The 14,137-nt window shown below is 38.6% G+C and overlaps 1 protein-coding gene across 1 annotated transcript in view; it reads right to left on the reverse strand.

Annotated features, from left to right (window-relative positions):
- LOC137592655 (protein unc-13 homolog C) overlaps positions 1 to 14,137 on the reverse strand; it is an 81,825-nt gene that overhangs the window by 14,946 nt on the left and 52,742 nt on the right. The window contains exons 19-28 of the mRNA XM_068310964.1: positions 11,632 to 11,758; positions 10,473 to 10,569; positions 9,700 to 9,843; positions 9,406 to 9,483; positions 7,307 to 7,384; positions 6,544 to 6,570; positions 2,539 to 2,627; positions 1,885 to 2,022; positions 464 to 587; positions 13 to 72 (exon numbers count right to left, since the gene is read on the reverse strand). Of these exons, the coding sequence (XP_068167065.1) occupies positions 13 to 72; positions 464 to 587; positions 1,885 to 2,022; positions 2,539 to 2,627; positions 6,544 to 6,570; positions 7,307 to 7,384; positions 9,406 to 9,483; positions 9,700 to 9,843; positions 10,473 to 10,569; positions 11,632 to 11,758 (962 nt within the window). The remainder of the gene's footprint in view (positions 1 to 12; positions 73 to 463; positions 588 to 1,884; positions 2,023 to 2,538; positions 2,628 to 6,543; positions 6,571 to 7,306; positions 7,385 to 9,405; positions 9,484 to 9,699; positions 9,844 to 10,472; positions 10,570 to 11,631; positions 11,759 to 14,137) is intronic.

Genomic DNA, 14,137 nt, shown 5'->3' on the forward strand with positions numbered 1-14,137 from the left:
TCCAGAACTTACCTTCAGTTTGGAAAGCTGTCCCAAGTCCTTGGCTGCATTGAAGATCATCTGAGCTCCTTGCTAGTAGGGAAACAGCCATTTTTTCATTATTTGAACACATGTACTCTTATTATGTACTAAACAACAGAGAATTTTGTTAAAAGTGAACACATTTAATCGAGATTCACATTTGATCACAAGAGTACTCAGGAGTACTCAACCAAGAAATTCAGTACTCCTGTGATCAAAAATGTCCTTCTGATCCTTATATAATGAAGATTCTGTTTGATTTTGTTTGATGCTATGTTTCTTAATGTCTTATAAATTGATTTGTGCTACAAGGGAAGGAGCTGAACAGATGGAGGAAATAAGAAGGAGAGACACATGGAGAACAGAAGGGGACGTAGAAGGTGGCTGAGACATGGAAAAAGACAGAAAAGAGAGAAACAGACAGACAATTAATCAAACTCACACTCTGGTCATTCAGTGGCGGCAGGACAATCGTTCTCTCAATGGTGTTTAGCACGATTTTCCATAGCTCTTTTAGGACTCGTTTCAGAACAGTCTTCTCACAGATCTTGGCAAACAGCATCAGACTGCAAATTGCACAGAAAAAAAAAACAAATTCAGGTCAACAGTTAAAATTTGTCTCAAACTGAGCCACAGTGCCTGAAGGCTCCAAGTGATGATATTATCATAAATAATATTATTAAAGAAAGAAAAACACTACGGATTCTTGGAATATTTCTAGAGCTTTACTCTTTAATCTCCTCCTATTGTACGAGCAGGGAATCAGAAGGCAAGACAGGTCGAAGGATTTGGTATTTTCATATCATTAAGAGGATCCACTGTAATACTCCATTGCCCTCAATGTCACATTACCAAATGGTTCAGAGTCAATCCCAAAGCCAACTGAATGCTTTGTTTTCAAGAAATCATGGAGCAAAACAAGTTCTATTTTAATTTCAGCAAAGCCTGCGTTACAGTTTTTGTCCTGTTTCCTAGCTAGAGAAAGGGAGCTTGGAAAGAAAGGATTGAGGAATTAAAGTTATTTTCTGTCTATTTAATGTGGTTATGTTCTAAATTACAAATCACTTTAGAACATGACTTGGACGACTACATATCAGAGTGTGCTGTTCACATGCTGCACAAATGTTGCATCTTCTTCTTCCCTACTCATTATCTCTATAGTGGGAGGATATAATGTCATATTTTGATGTTTTGCTTGTTTATCAGGTTCAGTTTTGTCTTTAAAATGTTTATATGCCAGAGGAGCTTTGCTGTGATTCCCTTGTAACAAAAAACAAACCCACCACCGAAGTAATAATATTTTTTTAGACATCTATATACAGTATTACATTTTTTCATAAATCAGTTTTAACCAATAAGATTAGACACAGTAGAGATACGACTTGCATAAAACTATACACATCATATGTATTCCTTATTCATTGCTTAACATATTCTGCCTGCCTGTCGCTTTTTTGGGGGGGGGTCAAAAATGACATGCATGCATTAAACTGTTGACATTTGACATGTGGCATTGAGCCTGTGCAATCATCAATCAATGCCAGTGAAGGAGTGGCATTGATGGTGACTGAATACAGCAAACCAAATGTGTGATTTGCAATAAAAATATATATTTTTGTCAACTGTTTACAGCCCTTTATCATTTCTACCATCCACAGTTACAGAATATCAACCATGTACTTCATCGCATCAGTAGAGTAATTTACAGAAAATGGCTATTTATAGACAAATTTCACAACCATCTTGCGTTATATCCCACCCAAAGCTTTCTTAAAGTCCAGTGGATTGATTTAAACAGCTTTGGATAACCATGACATGGATAACTGAGAACCTACACAGACATGATTTCCTACATATACCCACTTTTTATCCAGGAGGTCCATAAGAGGCCGAAGGACCGTCTCTGCATCCATGGCAGCGTTGCTCCCTTTCGCCGAACCTTTCATCTGAACTAGCTCCTGGTTCATCTGCTTCACACAGTCCTCAATCACAGGTTTGAAACTGTGTGATGCAACAAAAAAAAGTTTCATACAATCCTATTAGAATATTATAGACTATACTGCTGAGGGACGTCCAATGATATGCCTCTACTAGGCCTAGTTCTCCCTCTACTTCTACTCCCTCATACTTTGAAATGACTCATTTTTTGTGTCAATAACTTTACCTCGGAGAATTTTCTCCATGGAGTTCCTTTGCATTATATGTCAGGATTGTTGTGCACTGTACTTGTAACATGTATTGCATGTTTACCCATCGTAGGGCAAATATGCAAAAACTTGTGGGACATTCTCCCACAAGTTTCTTTTTTTCCTCTGTTTTTAAGGAGTTTTCCTCACCCAGTTCAAGGACCTACAGGTTCTAAAGCCCTCTGAGGCAAAATATCATTTCTGAATTCAAGCTAAACAGATAAAATTAGATTAATTGATGCATTTCTCTATTAGTGTTGTACAATTTCTGTGACAAAAATTAATTTACGGAAAAATTAACCTAAATAATCCCACACATACAAATACTCACCTGGAGCCAAACACTCCACTGAGCTCATCCAACACTGTGCTGAGTTTATTCTGCAGCTCCTTCAGCAGTTCGCTGGCTTCTGCATCCAGCTGTTAGTGGGAGACAGACAGTTACTACATTATTATACTCAATACGCTAGTCCGCACTGACCAGACCTTCAAAACTCTGCCTCAACAGGAGTGCCGCTGTTGAGGGGATCTGACAAGTACAGACGAGTAACCTGCATTGCTGGTGGCCTCCCACTCATTCTGCCTGCCATCTGTGCCAAGTGACATTCTGAATGCAAATGGAGGGCTCACCTCCAAGCGCCACGATTATGATTTTTTTCGCTGAGTCATAAGACATGGTGTCAGCAAAACGGCAACCAGCTATTTGTCTCTCAAAGGGGAGTATTTTGTTTCTGTGCATGCGAGACAAATTACAACAGACACTGTATGATACCTGGAAGCTTCAAGTCATGCTTTAAAAGAGATATCCAGATACTTCTGATTATTGATGCTAAGGAGGGAAATGTTTGCTGCAGGGGAAAAACTGGGGGGGGGGGGACCCTAAATGGTTGGTTTCACTATATAAAACTAGGTGCATTTTTTTGTTTTGTTTTGAAATGCTCCAGTTTTGCTACAAGGACTTTAAATCCATTGACTACATAATACCCAAAGTATACTAACAATGAAAAAATCAGGTATGATTTGTAATGAAAATCTTTACTGCCAGCCCATATGTGCCAGTTCTATGTGTAGGTTTCAGAATATTCTAAGAAAAACCATGGGTGGGTTTTTCAATATTTGTGTCATACTGTGTATCTGTGTGTGTTTGCCAGTGGCTGAAATGTAAGTACATCTGTGTCCCTGCTCATCTCAGCACTTATGAATTATGTTTACCACACACATATGTCCATATTTAGTATTGATGTTTTGAATGGAGTTGCAGTACATGTCCCTAAGGCTATGTATGTCAAATAGATGTGTGAGGCCAAGCAACGCACTGCATGCATAACCTATGGTCACATCAGACCTTATAAGTTAAGCCGTGAAGCTGCTCATCTCACACATGCTAATAGTGGATGGCTCAGCTGGGATGTAGATGAGTAAACTAAACATTTTATGGGCATCATTAGTCTGCAGGCATGCCTCAGTAGTCAACATTAAGCTGGATAGATTTATAAACTGTATCTGTGTGCTTGATATGTATCCTGTGCTGTGTGTTGTATACGAGTTTCCATATTAGTATCATTGTGTATTTCTGACACAATGATACTAATTTGAAAACATGTATACAACATGCATACAACACATGAACACAACACAATGAAATAGCAGCAGAGGCTACATTTGTCCTGACAGATAACATACCATTGTTAGTGGGATTTTTATTTTGTCTCTTTGCTATCTTCTTCTTCTTCTTCTTCTTTTCCTTTCGGCTTTTCCCTTCAGGGGAAATCAATTGCCTCCATCTAACCCTGTCTCATTCCTGATCCTATCCATCCTGGTCACTCCCAGAGAGAACCTCAGTATCTTCATCTCTGCTACCTCCAGCTCTGCCTCCTGTCTTTTCTTCAGTGACACTGTCTCTAGACCAAACAACATCGCTGGTCTCACCACAGTTTTGTACACCTTTCCTTTCATTTTAGCTGAGACTCTTCTATCACACATCACACCTGACACTTTCCTCCACCCGTTCCATCCTGCCTGGACAAGCTTCTTCACCTCTTTTCCACACTCTCCGTTCCTCTGGACTATTGACCCTAAGTACTTAAAATCCTCCACCTTCTTGATCTCTTCTCCCTGTAACCTCACTCTTCCACTTGGGTCACTCTCATTCACACACATGTACTCTGTCTTACTGCGGCTAACCTTCATTCCTCTCCTTTCCAGGCCAAACCTCCACCTCTCTGGCTTGTCCGCCACCAGCACCCTGTAGGTCAACAGCACCGATGGCGGTCGTCGTTAACCCGGGCCTCGACCGATCCGGTATGGAAGTCATAGGTTTGGTTTGCATATTTGATTGGGCAAAAGTTTTACGCCGGATGCCCTTCCTGACGCAACCCTCTGTATTTATCCGGGCTTGGGACCGGCACAATAAGACCCTGGCTTGTGTCCTCTTGTGGTTACATACTGTATGTTGCTCATATGAAAAATGCTCTAAAATACTGTTTCTTGATTTCACTATCAATATATAATTGCATAAAATTAAATAGGCTTTTATCATCTCCTCCTTATCTTGATGTCTAATCAAAAAACTAAAAAAAAATTATTATTTTTTTCAGATTTCTGTTTTCTCTTCTGCAATGCAAAGACAGCTGATATCAAAATAAAAAAAAAGGAAATTTCCTCTCTGACAATGTGTATTTCCTTATGCTTAACTCAAGAATCTGAATTATGAGCACGTACTTCCCTTGCCAAAAGAGGTAATCCTGCATTTTGAAATATCAAAAATTCCATCCGTCAAAGGTGTCTCATGTTTTTTAGTGTTCAATTTGTCAGAAACTAGTTTAAATGGTCAATATACTATGTACCAATTGTAAAAAATCTATTAATATACTCCACTGAGAAGTCAACAAATATGTTATTTACAGTTATCTAACTACTTTATATATATATATATATATATATATATATATATATATATATATATATATATATATATATATATATATATATATATATATATATATATATATATATATACATACATAAATTACATATATACATGTATACATGTGTGTATATACACACACACTGTATATATACATTTATGGAACCACGATTTGGAGTTCTATCACCATTCTGATCGCTCCACCCTAGCCGGTTTTATTTGATGGAATTGAACATCCAGAGTCTCTCCTCTGGATACTGGCCTATGGGCAGCAGCGCAGCATCGCTTCCTCTGGATCATTTAACAATACAATATTGACTCACTGGCAGACTGCTCTTTGGAAACACACTTTGTCCCTGAAAATTTGTAAAAGAATGAAGTTTGCTACCTAAGAAGTTTAACATAACAATTTCCAAAGTGAGAAAAGTGGATTAACAGACAGGACTGACAACCACACTAAAGCCAGACAACCGCGTGGCAAGTCAGCCCATGATGGTGATGATGTCATAAATGTAGCCACTATAAAAGATTACTGTCACTATCTGTTATCTGTAATGCCTTGATAACAAGTCTTGGTAATTACCTTGGCTGTGCTGAGTTAATTACTGATAGGGACCTTTTCTATGATGACTAGACCACTGTGCAAACTAATGAAAAACATACACATTCAACAGACTTTCCTTTAACTTTCCTTAGTGTTAACATATAGACATTATTTAAGTCAAATCTGATTGTTCATTAACCGACTATGAATGATTTGACATGCTGGGTGGATATGAAGACATATGGTGTCGCTGTTCATCAAATAATAACGGCCTGGGAGTAATCCAGGTCCAGATCTGCTGAATGGTGTCATGTTTGCTCACACACTGGTGAGGACGTATGGACCGACCTCAGCTGAGAGCACAGCTGCAGAGATTTGTAAATGTTTGAGAAGCTAATTAAACACATCCTGAAATATCCTTTCTGAAGCATTTTGTAGCTGCAGCCTGGGGGAAGGGTAGAGATGATCCACAGCCAGTGACTTGGTGATGCTCTGACTCAGCTCTTCGCTTAGGTGACAGAGTTGGAGCAGTAAAATTAAATAAATACCACTCTTGTAAATTAGCCATGGATAGAAGAATGACAGAGAGAAAAAAAGCAAAGCTAAAAATAAGTATGGGATTGGGTGGATTGAGCCACTATCCCAGAGCACCGGGGATGGTGAGCTTGAGCAGCCTGCCCAGTGGCATGATGGGTAATTCAGATTCCGTATGCTCTGTGGCACATGCTGCTAGAGGGATTTGGGGGTGGGGTAGGGGGGTTGGGGTCTTGGGTGAAAGAAGTGTGGAGGGAGTTGCAGGGAGGAATTCTTTTAGGATCATTCAGTAAATGGTGGGAAGGGGTGTTGACAAGTCCTATTGCACACACCTTACAGAAGGACACAACCCCCTCCTCCTGGAGACAGAGAGCACAGAAAGGATACGAGGGGAAACAGAAGACACAACGACAGAAGACAAAATGCAAGGCGAGACAGGTGTTAGATACTGAAGAGAAACATGCATCTACGTCCTGAGAAAACATGAAAGACCAACAGGTTGAAAGGGAGAAAATCCAATGGGGTTTCAAATCTAACACAGAGATTCATTTCATTTTAGCTTGGTATTTTCAAAAGGGCAAGACACATTATACACAAGGAGGATTTGAGGTGGCAGATTAATAAAGAAGTACAAATGCATTTATTTAGGATCCACAGGCGAGGTAAACGTTGAAAAGGTGATATTAGTCCGTTTAATTACACGTGAGATTAGTCAATTAGATGATGAAGTACAGAACTAAGGGAATAGTGGTAGCACATCACTGTTGAAGTCAATTCACTTTCACTTCATATAAATGTCTGAAATGATCATTTAGGTAATTGTGACTCAACATATATTTCACAGCAGCCTGCTGACTTGAGGATGGAGGTTTAAATCTTCAAATTAACTGGTATGAACGCTGCTGAATTGTTCTTTAGCAAGGCAACCCTGTCAGCTGTTGGTCAGGTGTTCTTATGCTTTCACCTTCCATTACATGGAAGAAGGATTTTAATAATTCAAACGGTACATTCCAAATGAGGATAGTTAATCATTGAAAGTGAATTGCCTCAAAACGTTTCACAAGATATAAAGAAGAAGTGTAGTTTGGTATGGACCTGTTTGCCACCCATGGACTCAAACATCTTCTCCAGCTGGACACGGAGCTGCTGAATGTTGTTGAGGAGGATGCAGGGCTGCAAAAGTAAAAAGTAGATTGGTTGGTATTATACAGAGTAGAATAGTGATAAGAACATGAAATATTCATTAATTCATTCATTTTCACAACCGCTTCATCACGGGGAGTGGGGGTGGAGTGGGGGGGGGGGGGGGCTGGAGCCTATCGAAGCTGAGGCAGGGGAACCTACGGGTGCAACGCCAGTGCACCGCAGAGCCACTCAGACAACCGCACACACCCATACCTACTGTCACATGGAATATTAAAGTACGGTTACATGAGATATTAAAGTACTGTGCAGAGGTAAAACACCTGCTACATTAAACTCCCTGTACTTTTTCAGTCTACTGACTATAACAGTTTATAAAACTTCAATCTAATTCATGTAATTAAAAATCAAACAGGTGCAAATGGTCTAAACCATTAGTCTCACAACACATCATCCATGCAAAGATGCACTTTTTCAGTGAGACATCCAGTCGTTGGGGAAAGCAGCACATGACAGAAGAAGCAGAGAAGAGTCTGCACTGAATGTGTCAGGCACTATTGATTCTCCACTCCGCAGCGAGTTTAACAGATGACAGACATTAATCACACTGCTTTTAATAGAGATGCAAATTATTCCTCGAAATTTTCAGTGAGTCTCATGTTTTGTACAGTATATCTTGTTAAAAAACAACAGAAAAACATGCAACACCCCATAATGATAATGATTAGTACTACAATTATAATTCTACACACCCACAGGGACAAAGATGATAGATGCCTAAATTCACAAAGCAGCTAAAAGTGGCCCTGCAGCAGCACATAGTGATATAGACCTATGAAGATATTTGCCAGGGAGTGGAGAGTTTTTTATAAATTTTATAGGAAGTGAAAATTGTGGGGGGAAAATATTAAAAATTAGCAATTGGAAAAATGCATATATTTTCAAAACAGACTTTCTGACGTGGGGCTGGTCCAGTGGGTCAAATGTCTAAGTTTTCACAACATTAACATTCTTCTTACAAAAAAAAAAAAAATCACTAATGATTGGTGTTTAATTTGTACTATTTTCCAATCGATTATTTGATACTTTGCCATAAAGACAAAAACAGTATTTTCTTGGTGAATATAGGTACGATGTTAACAATGCAATGTAAAAATTCTAGACAACTATGTAGATAAGTTGATCTGCGCTGCTGCACAAAAATAGCCGCATGGTAAAGACCTTTCTCCTCGATCGCCATCAAACACAATCTGGTGGACTATGAAACCTGCAACAATTTTCCATCTTTACCTCTGCCTCTCAGTTTTGCTGATGCTGCGCATCAGAATTGCTTCCTGCACATTCTAACCCACTATCTCCCCAGCACCAACTAGGATCTAGTTTCAGGGTTCAGAAAGTTTGCTATTCACTCCCCAGTACCTCTATGTAAACATACAGTATCTGCAGGGAGTGATATGGTCTAGATGCCAAACTACTACATGTTCTGCTGCTGCTGCGATAAATATTTTAAAATTGTCAGTTGACAGAACAGTATATGTGACACACAAACAAACTAGGATTCATTTGATATAATCCTGCTGTCGTGCAACTCCATCTGCTCATATTTTGGGGTTGTTTTTCTACCAACTGTCTGTACAATGCCGCCTTGAGGACAGAATGATTTTTTTTAACGTATTTTCTCTAATCACCCTTACGAGGTTCTCACAGTAAAGAAACATCTACCTCTTTGTAAGGTCTGTCCAATTTCTCACTGCACTTTAAAATTCCAGAGAGGATTATTAGGACACTTCAAAAATTCTTGACATTTAAGAATGAACAAGGAACCCTAGAATTCCCGGTGACTATAAGTTCTGCACTGAGACAAGTAAAGGCAAGTTGTCTAACTGAGACACTTTTGATTGAACTATGATGCCATTTAAACGTTTGCCAATGAAGGCAGAGTTATGCACTGTAGGAAACTTGAAAACTCTGTCACCTAACTTACTGTAAATGGATTTTGATCAAATGTACCCTATTGTATTGTAATTTGCAGACTGTGAGTGGGCACTTACCACATTTTCCTTACTCAAATACAAAGGAAAGTCCTTGGATATGATTGCAGCATACTGCAGCAAAACTTTGTTGATAGTCTGCAGGTAGTGAGAGAGAAAGAGAGTCATTTTTTTAATTACAGTTTTTCTATCTCTTCTATTTCAGGGACCTACTGACAAAACAAAGTCAAACTGTAATAAGAAGAAAAACAACAACAGAATATACCATATTTCAATGGTAACCTCTTTAATTGTGAATAAGTACATCTAAAAAGTATTCAGTCTTGACTGTGGGGTCTTTCCTATGAGCCTGACCTTTGCAAAGCGGCACATGAAGTGTGCCAGGGCCTGTGGGTTTGGACACTCCAGCTTCTTGATAATCTCAAAACTCTGGTTTAGTTGAGTGAACACATCCACAACCGAACAGGAAAAGAGGGCATGTTCTGAATTTTGCTGAAACTGTTGAAAGAAGGACACAGGGACGTGGGGAGTGACGGTTGGGTGGTGGAAAAGAAAAGAGAAGGAAAAGAGATATGAGAATCCAGAGTTTGAGCACTGTGAGATATTGAGATATTTGGATGGTGACAGCAATGACACCTAAATGAAAAATAGTTTTCATTTCAGAATATTATATTGATTATAACAACTGAGTGATAAATCATTTTCTGTAAATTGTTTAAATTGTGAACATCAGATTTCAATTTTATCAAGTTTGAAATCTAACAAATCTTCATTCATCACAATATGATTAAATAAAGTAGAAAATCTTTGCATTTAACAAACGGGAACCTGCAAAAGTTTATTATTCAAAACATGAAGTGATGAGCTGTTCATAAATACTCTAAAGAGCTTTGAATCTTTAATTAACTGTCAAGTCCTAGTTATAGATGATTTATTAAATAAATCTGATTAAACAATTTGATTTAACAATTACTCCTATCTCTATGTCTTAATATAACAATAACTTCGTAATATTTACACATACGTACTTACTAGTTATTTTAGTTATTTTTTGGACTGGAAAGTACACATACTGAATATGTAATACTTCAATTTGAGATATCATTGAATTGTTCACATTGACTCACTCCATCTTTCTTGTCTCTTTCCAAGGCTCCATTGAGGAAATCCATGGCCACATCCTCATTCTCATCGAGCCACTGGATGACAAATGGCTCAAACCACCTGTAAAACAAAAGTATTCTATTATCAGCGAGCGAACGACCGAGCAAGCGAGCGAGTGAGTGTGTGAGCAACTCAGGGAGTGAATTCATGATGGAGAATAATTTATATCAATATAATTGTGGTGCATCAGGTCTATTTTTAGCACTAGCAGCGTTGGGTTCTATACAAGAGCAATTCCACCTACAGATTTGATCCATCAAAATGTTTTAGGGGAACCACTTCATTCAAGAGAAATCAATAAAAATTGAATTGTTACACTTAAATAGGTAGGTGTATCCTGAAAATACCAAGAAGAATTCAATGTGGTTTTGGCCAAGCCTGCAGTTTATGCAGGCATTGATATCAGATTTAAATTGTGGACAAATTAAACTGAAAGGCTCAGACAGACGGGAGACGGGAGCAGACAGGACAGGTTGGATAGATGAGTTGGGTAAGAAAGTGCATTTGTTGGTGGAATAACAATGCTGCTCTTTGTTTCACTTTGCCATTTCCTTGTTTTATAAACTGCCTGACGTTGTCCTCAAAGCAACAAAAGTCAGCCCCAAACTACTTTATATTCTGTTTGAGGCCATCTGTTATAGACACTAAAGTTTAACATGTACGGTGGATGTGGTAGAAGGTAGAAAGACTGTTCATTCTTCTTTGTGTTTTTATGATGTGTTTGCCTCCAGACGAATCAATCCAGTAAGAGATCATGTTTGACTGACAGGTTTTGGTGAAGAGGGAGGGTGAGTCATTAAAGTGATAGACGGGTCGGATGTTTTTTCCCTGCACGTGAATCTATCACTGCTTGTTTGAACATTATGTTTGTGCAATGGAAAAACAGGAAATGTAAAAAAATAAAAAATAAAAAAATAGTCAAAACAGTTTATGATCATCTTGTTAAACAGCTTGTAGGAATAAAGTGACAGTTTAGATTATACAAACCAGAAACAGACTGGGCCATGTCATGAGAATGTCACCATTACAGAACATTTCCTCCTACTGTCTGTGTCACAGAGACTTACATTTTTTATTTCTTATTTCTTTCTTTTGTATGTTTTAAAACTGGAGAGCACTTACAGAGAATATTCAGGTGAAGCATCTTTGAAGGCTGGTAGATCACGGACATACTCATTGTGGAACCATTTGACTTTGAAGTGCAGATTCATATATTCAGTACTTTTGCATAGACGATGCTTTTCGTGCTCTGAAATGAAGATTAAAACATTTGTGTTAGTATTCATGGGATATCCAGCTCCTAAACAAACAATTCAGGCACAGTGCATTAAATTGTAGGGTAGCAAAACAACATCACATTTTTAGTTCACAACGTACAAAAAAATAAAGGACAAGAATGGACAGAATATTGTATTTATTAATACTTCCTGGGTAGTATGAATTGACATTATTGTAACAGGCTAAATAATCTACAGCCTTGACCCATGAAAGAATAAGTTAGTAAATATGAGCTTATAAATGAGTTCAGCTGTAGTCAAAGTCCTTGAGTAACAGCAAACAAGCTGCTGCGAAATGGTGTTGAACTTTCATGTCAGCTGGCAAGGCTGCTGAGTCATTCAGTGCATTTAATTATAGAAAATCTCAAATAATTAAATATTTCCAGGGGATTCCTTTGAGGGTTTTGATGATGATGATGATCATGATGATGTGCAAGAGGCACTGAGGAATGAAGAGATTGTACTGTAAGATGTGGGTAGAAAAACAGACCACGGGATAAAGACCTAAACTGTTCTGTACTTATAGTGCTGTTTAAATTAAATTGTCTAGTTTTCTCATGTACCTCTTGTACATTGCCTATCCAAGCAATACACACAATGATGGGTGCAATGGCACCCATGATATCCAAAAACAAAGGAAACCACCACTGTAAGACTTTCTCACAACAGCAAAGCAAGGGTTCTTTTTGTTTCTACAAGCCGTACTCAGATCAGTGAAGATATACATTGGTTACAGTGATGCTGAGATCAAATGATCATCAAATGTCAGCGTGCTGACTAAGAATAACTTGTTTTGTAGCTATTGTCTATAATATTAATATGTAGTAAAGCTGGGGCAACACAGTGACTCACGCTGCTGCCAGGTTTGAGTCCACTTGGAGCTTTTCTGCGCAGAATGTGTGTGTTCGCCCCATGTCTGTGTGGGTTCTGTGTTTGTACTCTGGCTTCCTACCACCTCCTACAACATGCAGCTTAGGTGAATTGAGGTGCATCCTGTCTCTCACCCACAAGATAAATTAAAGAATTATTGTGGTACGGCAAAGTAAATTAGATATTTCAGATGCCCCATCTTCCATGCCACTGGTACTGATGGGTGGTACACATGTTTTAATGGCTTTTGCTTCCTGGCAAGTTACTTTTTGTGGTTGGGCAGAGAATGGCTGTGGTGAGAAGCAATGTGGTAGGACAGCATGTCTGACTTTAAGTTCAGTGAACAATGTCAATGAGCCTTCCACAAACTTAACTAAAATGTTTTAACCCCTTAAACCTTTCCAGAATTCAATTTAATCTATTTCAAAGCATTGATGACTGCGAGGACCAGCTACCGAATGGTGCATACCTCCCAACTGTGGAGGTGCCTTTGGCAAGTCAGCAGTCTCTTCCTCCATTTGACTACATCATCAGGACATAACATACCAAATAACATAACATACACAGAAGCCAGGCCTTCACATTTTAAAGCAGCTGCAATTGGCAAAACAGACTTTGCCGATCGCAAAGGCAAAGACAGGAGACAGAGCTGGAGGTAGCAGAGATGAAGATGCTGAGGTTCTCTCTGCGAGTGACCAGGATGGATAGGATCAGGAATGAGTACATCAGAGGGACAGCACATGTTAGAGGTTTTGGAGATAAAGTCAGAGAGGCCAGACTGAGATGGTTTGGACATGTCCAGAGGAGAGATAGTGAATATATTGGTAGAAGGATGCTGAGTTTTGAACTGCCAGGCTGGAGGCCTAGAGGAAGACCAAAGAGGAGGTTTATGGATGTAGTGAAAGAGGACATGAAGGTAGTTGGTGTGAGAGAAGAAGATGCAGAAGACAGGGCTAGATGGAGGAAATTGATTCGCTGTGGCGACCCCTGAAGGGAAAAGTCGAAAGGAAAAGAAGATACATTCACTTCAAAGACATATTTAAATACACATATTGCACTCTGGCTGTAATTCCTTAATCCTGATAAACCCCTCAGGGTTTAAGCGAATGACTAGTGCAATGCCTGCCACCTGCACTTAGAGCAAAATATTTATTTATTTTTCCAAAATTAACATATGCACAATGGAATGTTTCCTCTTTCGATTGTAGAAGAAACCAAGTTATTCACTTTTTTAACCTGAAGCAAACGGCGCATCACAAAACATGGTCCTTAAAATATAAGAGCAGGTTGAACATGAATTAGGATTGATTTCAAATATTTTTAAATGTTTGAAGACATAAAAGTATGGGTAATAGATTTAAAAAATGTTGGATCTTGACTCTAAATTTATACGGTATTATATATATATTATTATTCCATTAACTACACTCAGGATGCTCTGTATATATTTTATACCACAACACTGGGTAGCAGGAGAGGGC

Source organism: Antennarius striatus, chromosome 1 (genome assembly GCF_040054535.1).
Source record: "Antennarius striatus isolate MH-2024 chromosome 1, ASM4005453v1, whole genome shotgun sequence".
Classification (NCBI taxonomy): Eukaryota; Metazoa; Chordata; class Actinopteri; order Lophiiformes; family Antennariidae; genus Antennarius; species Antennarius striatus.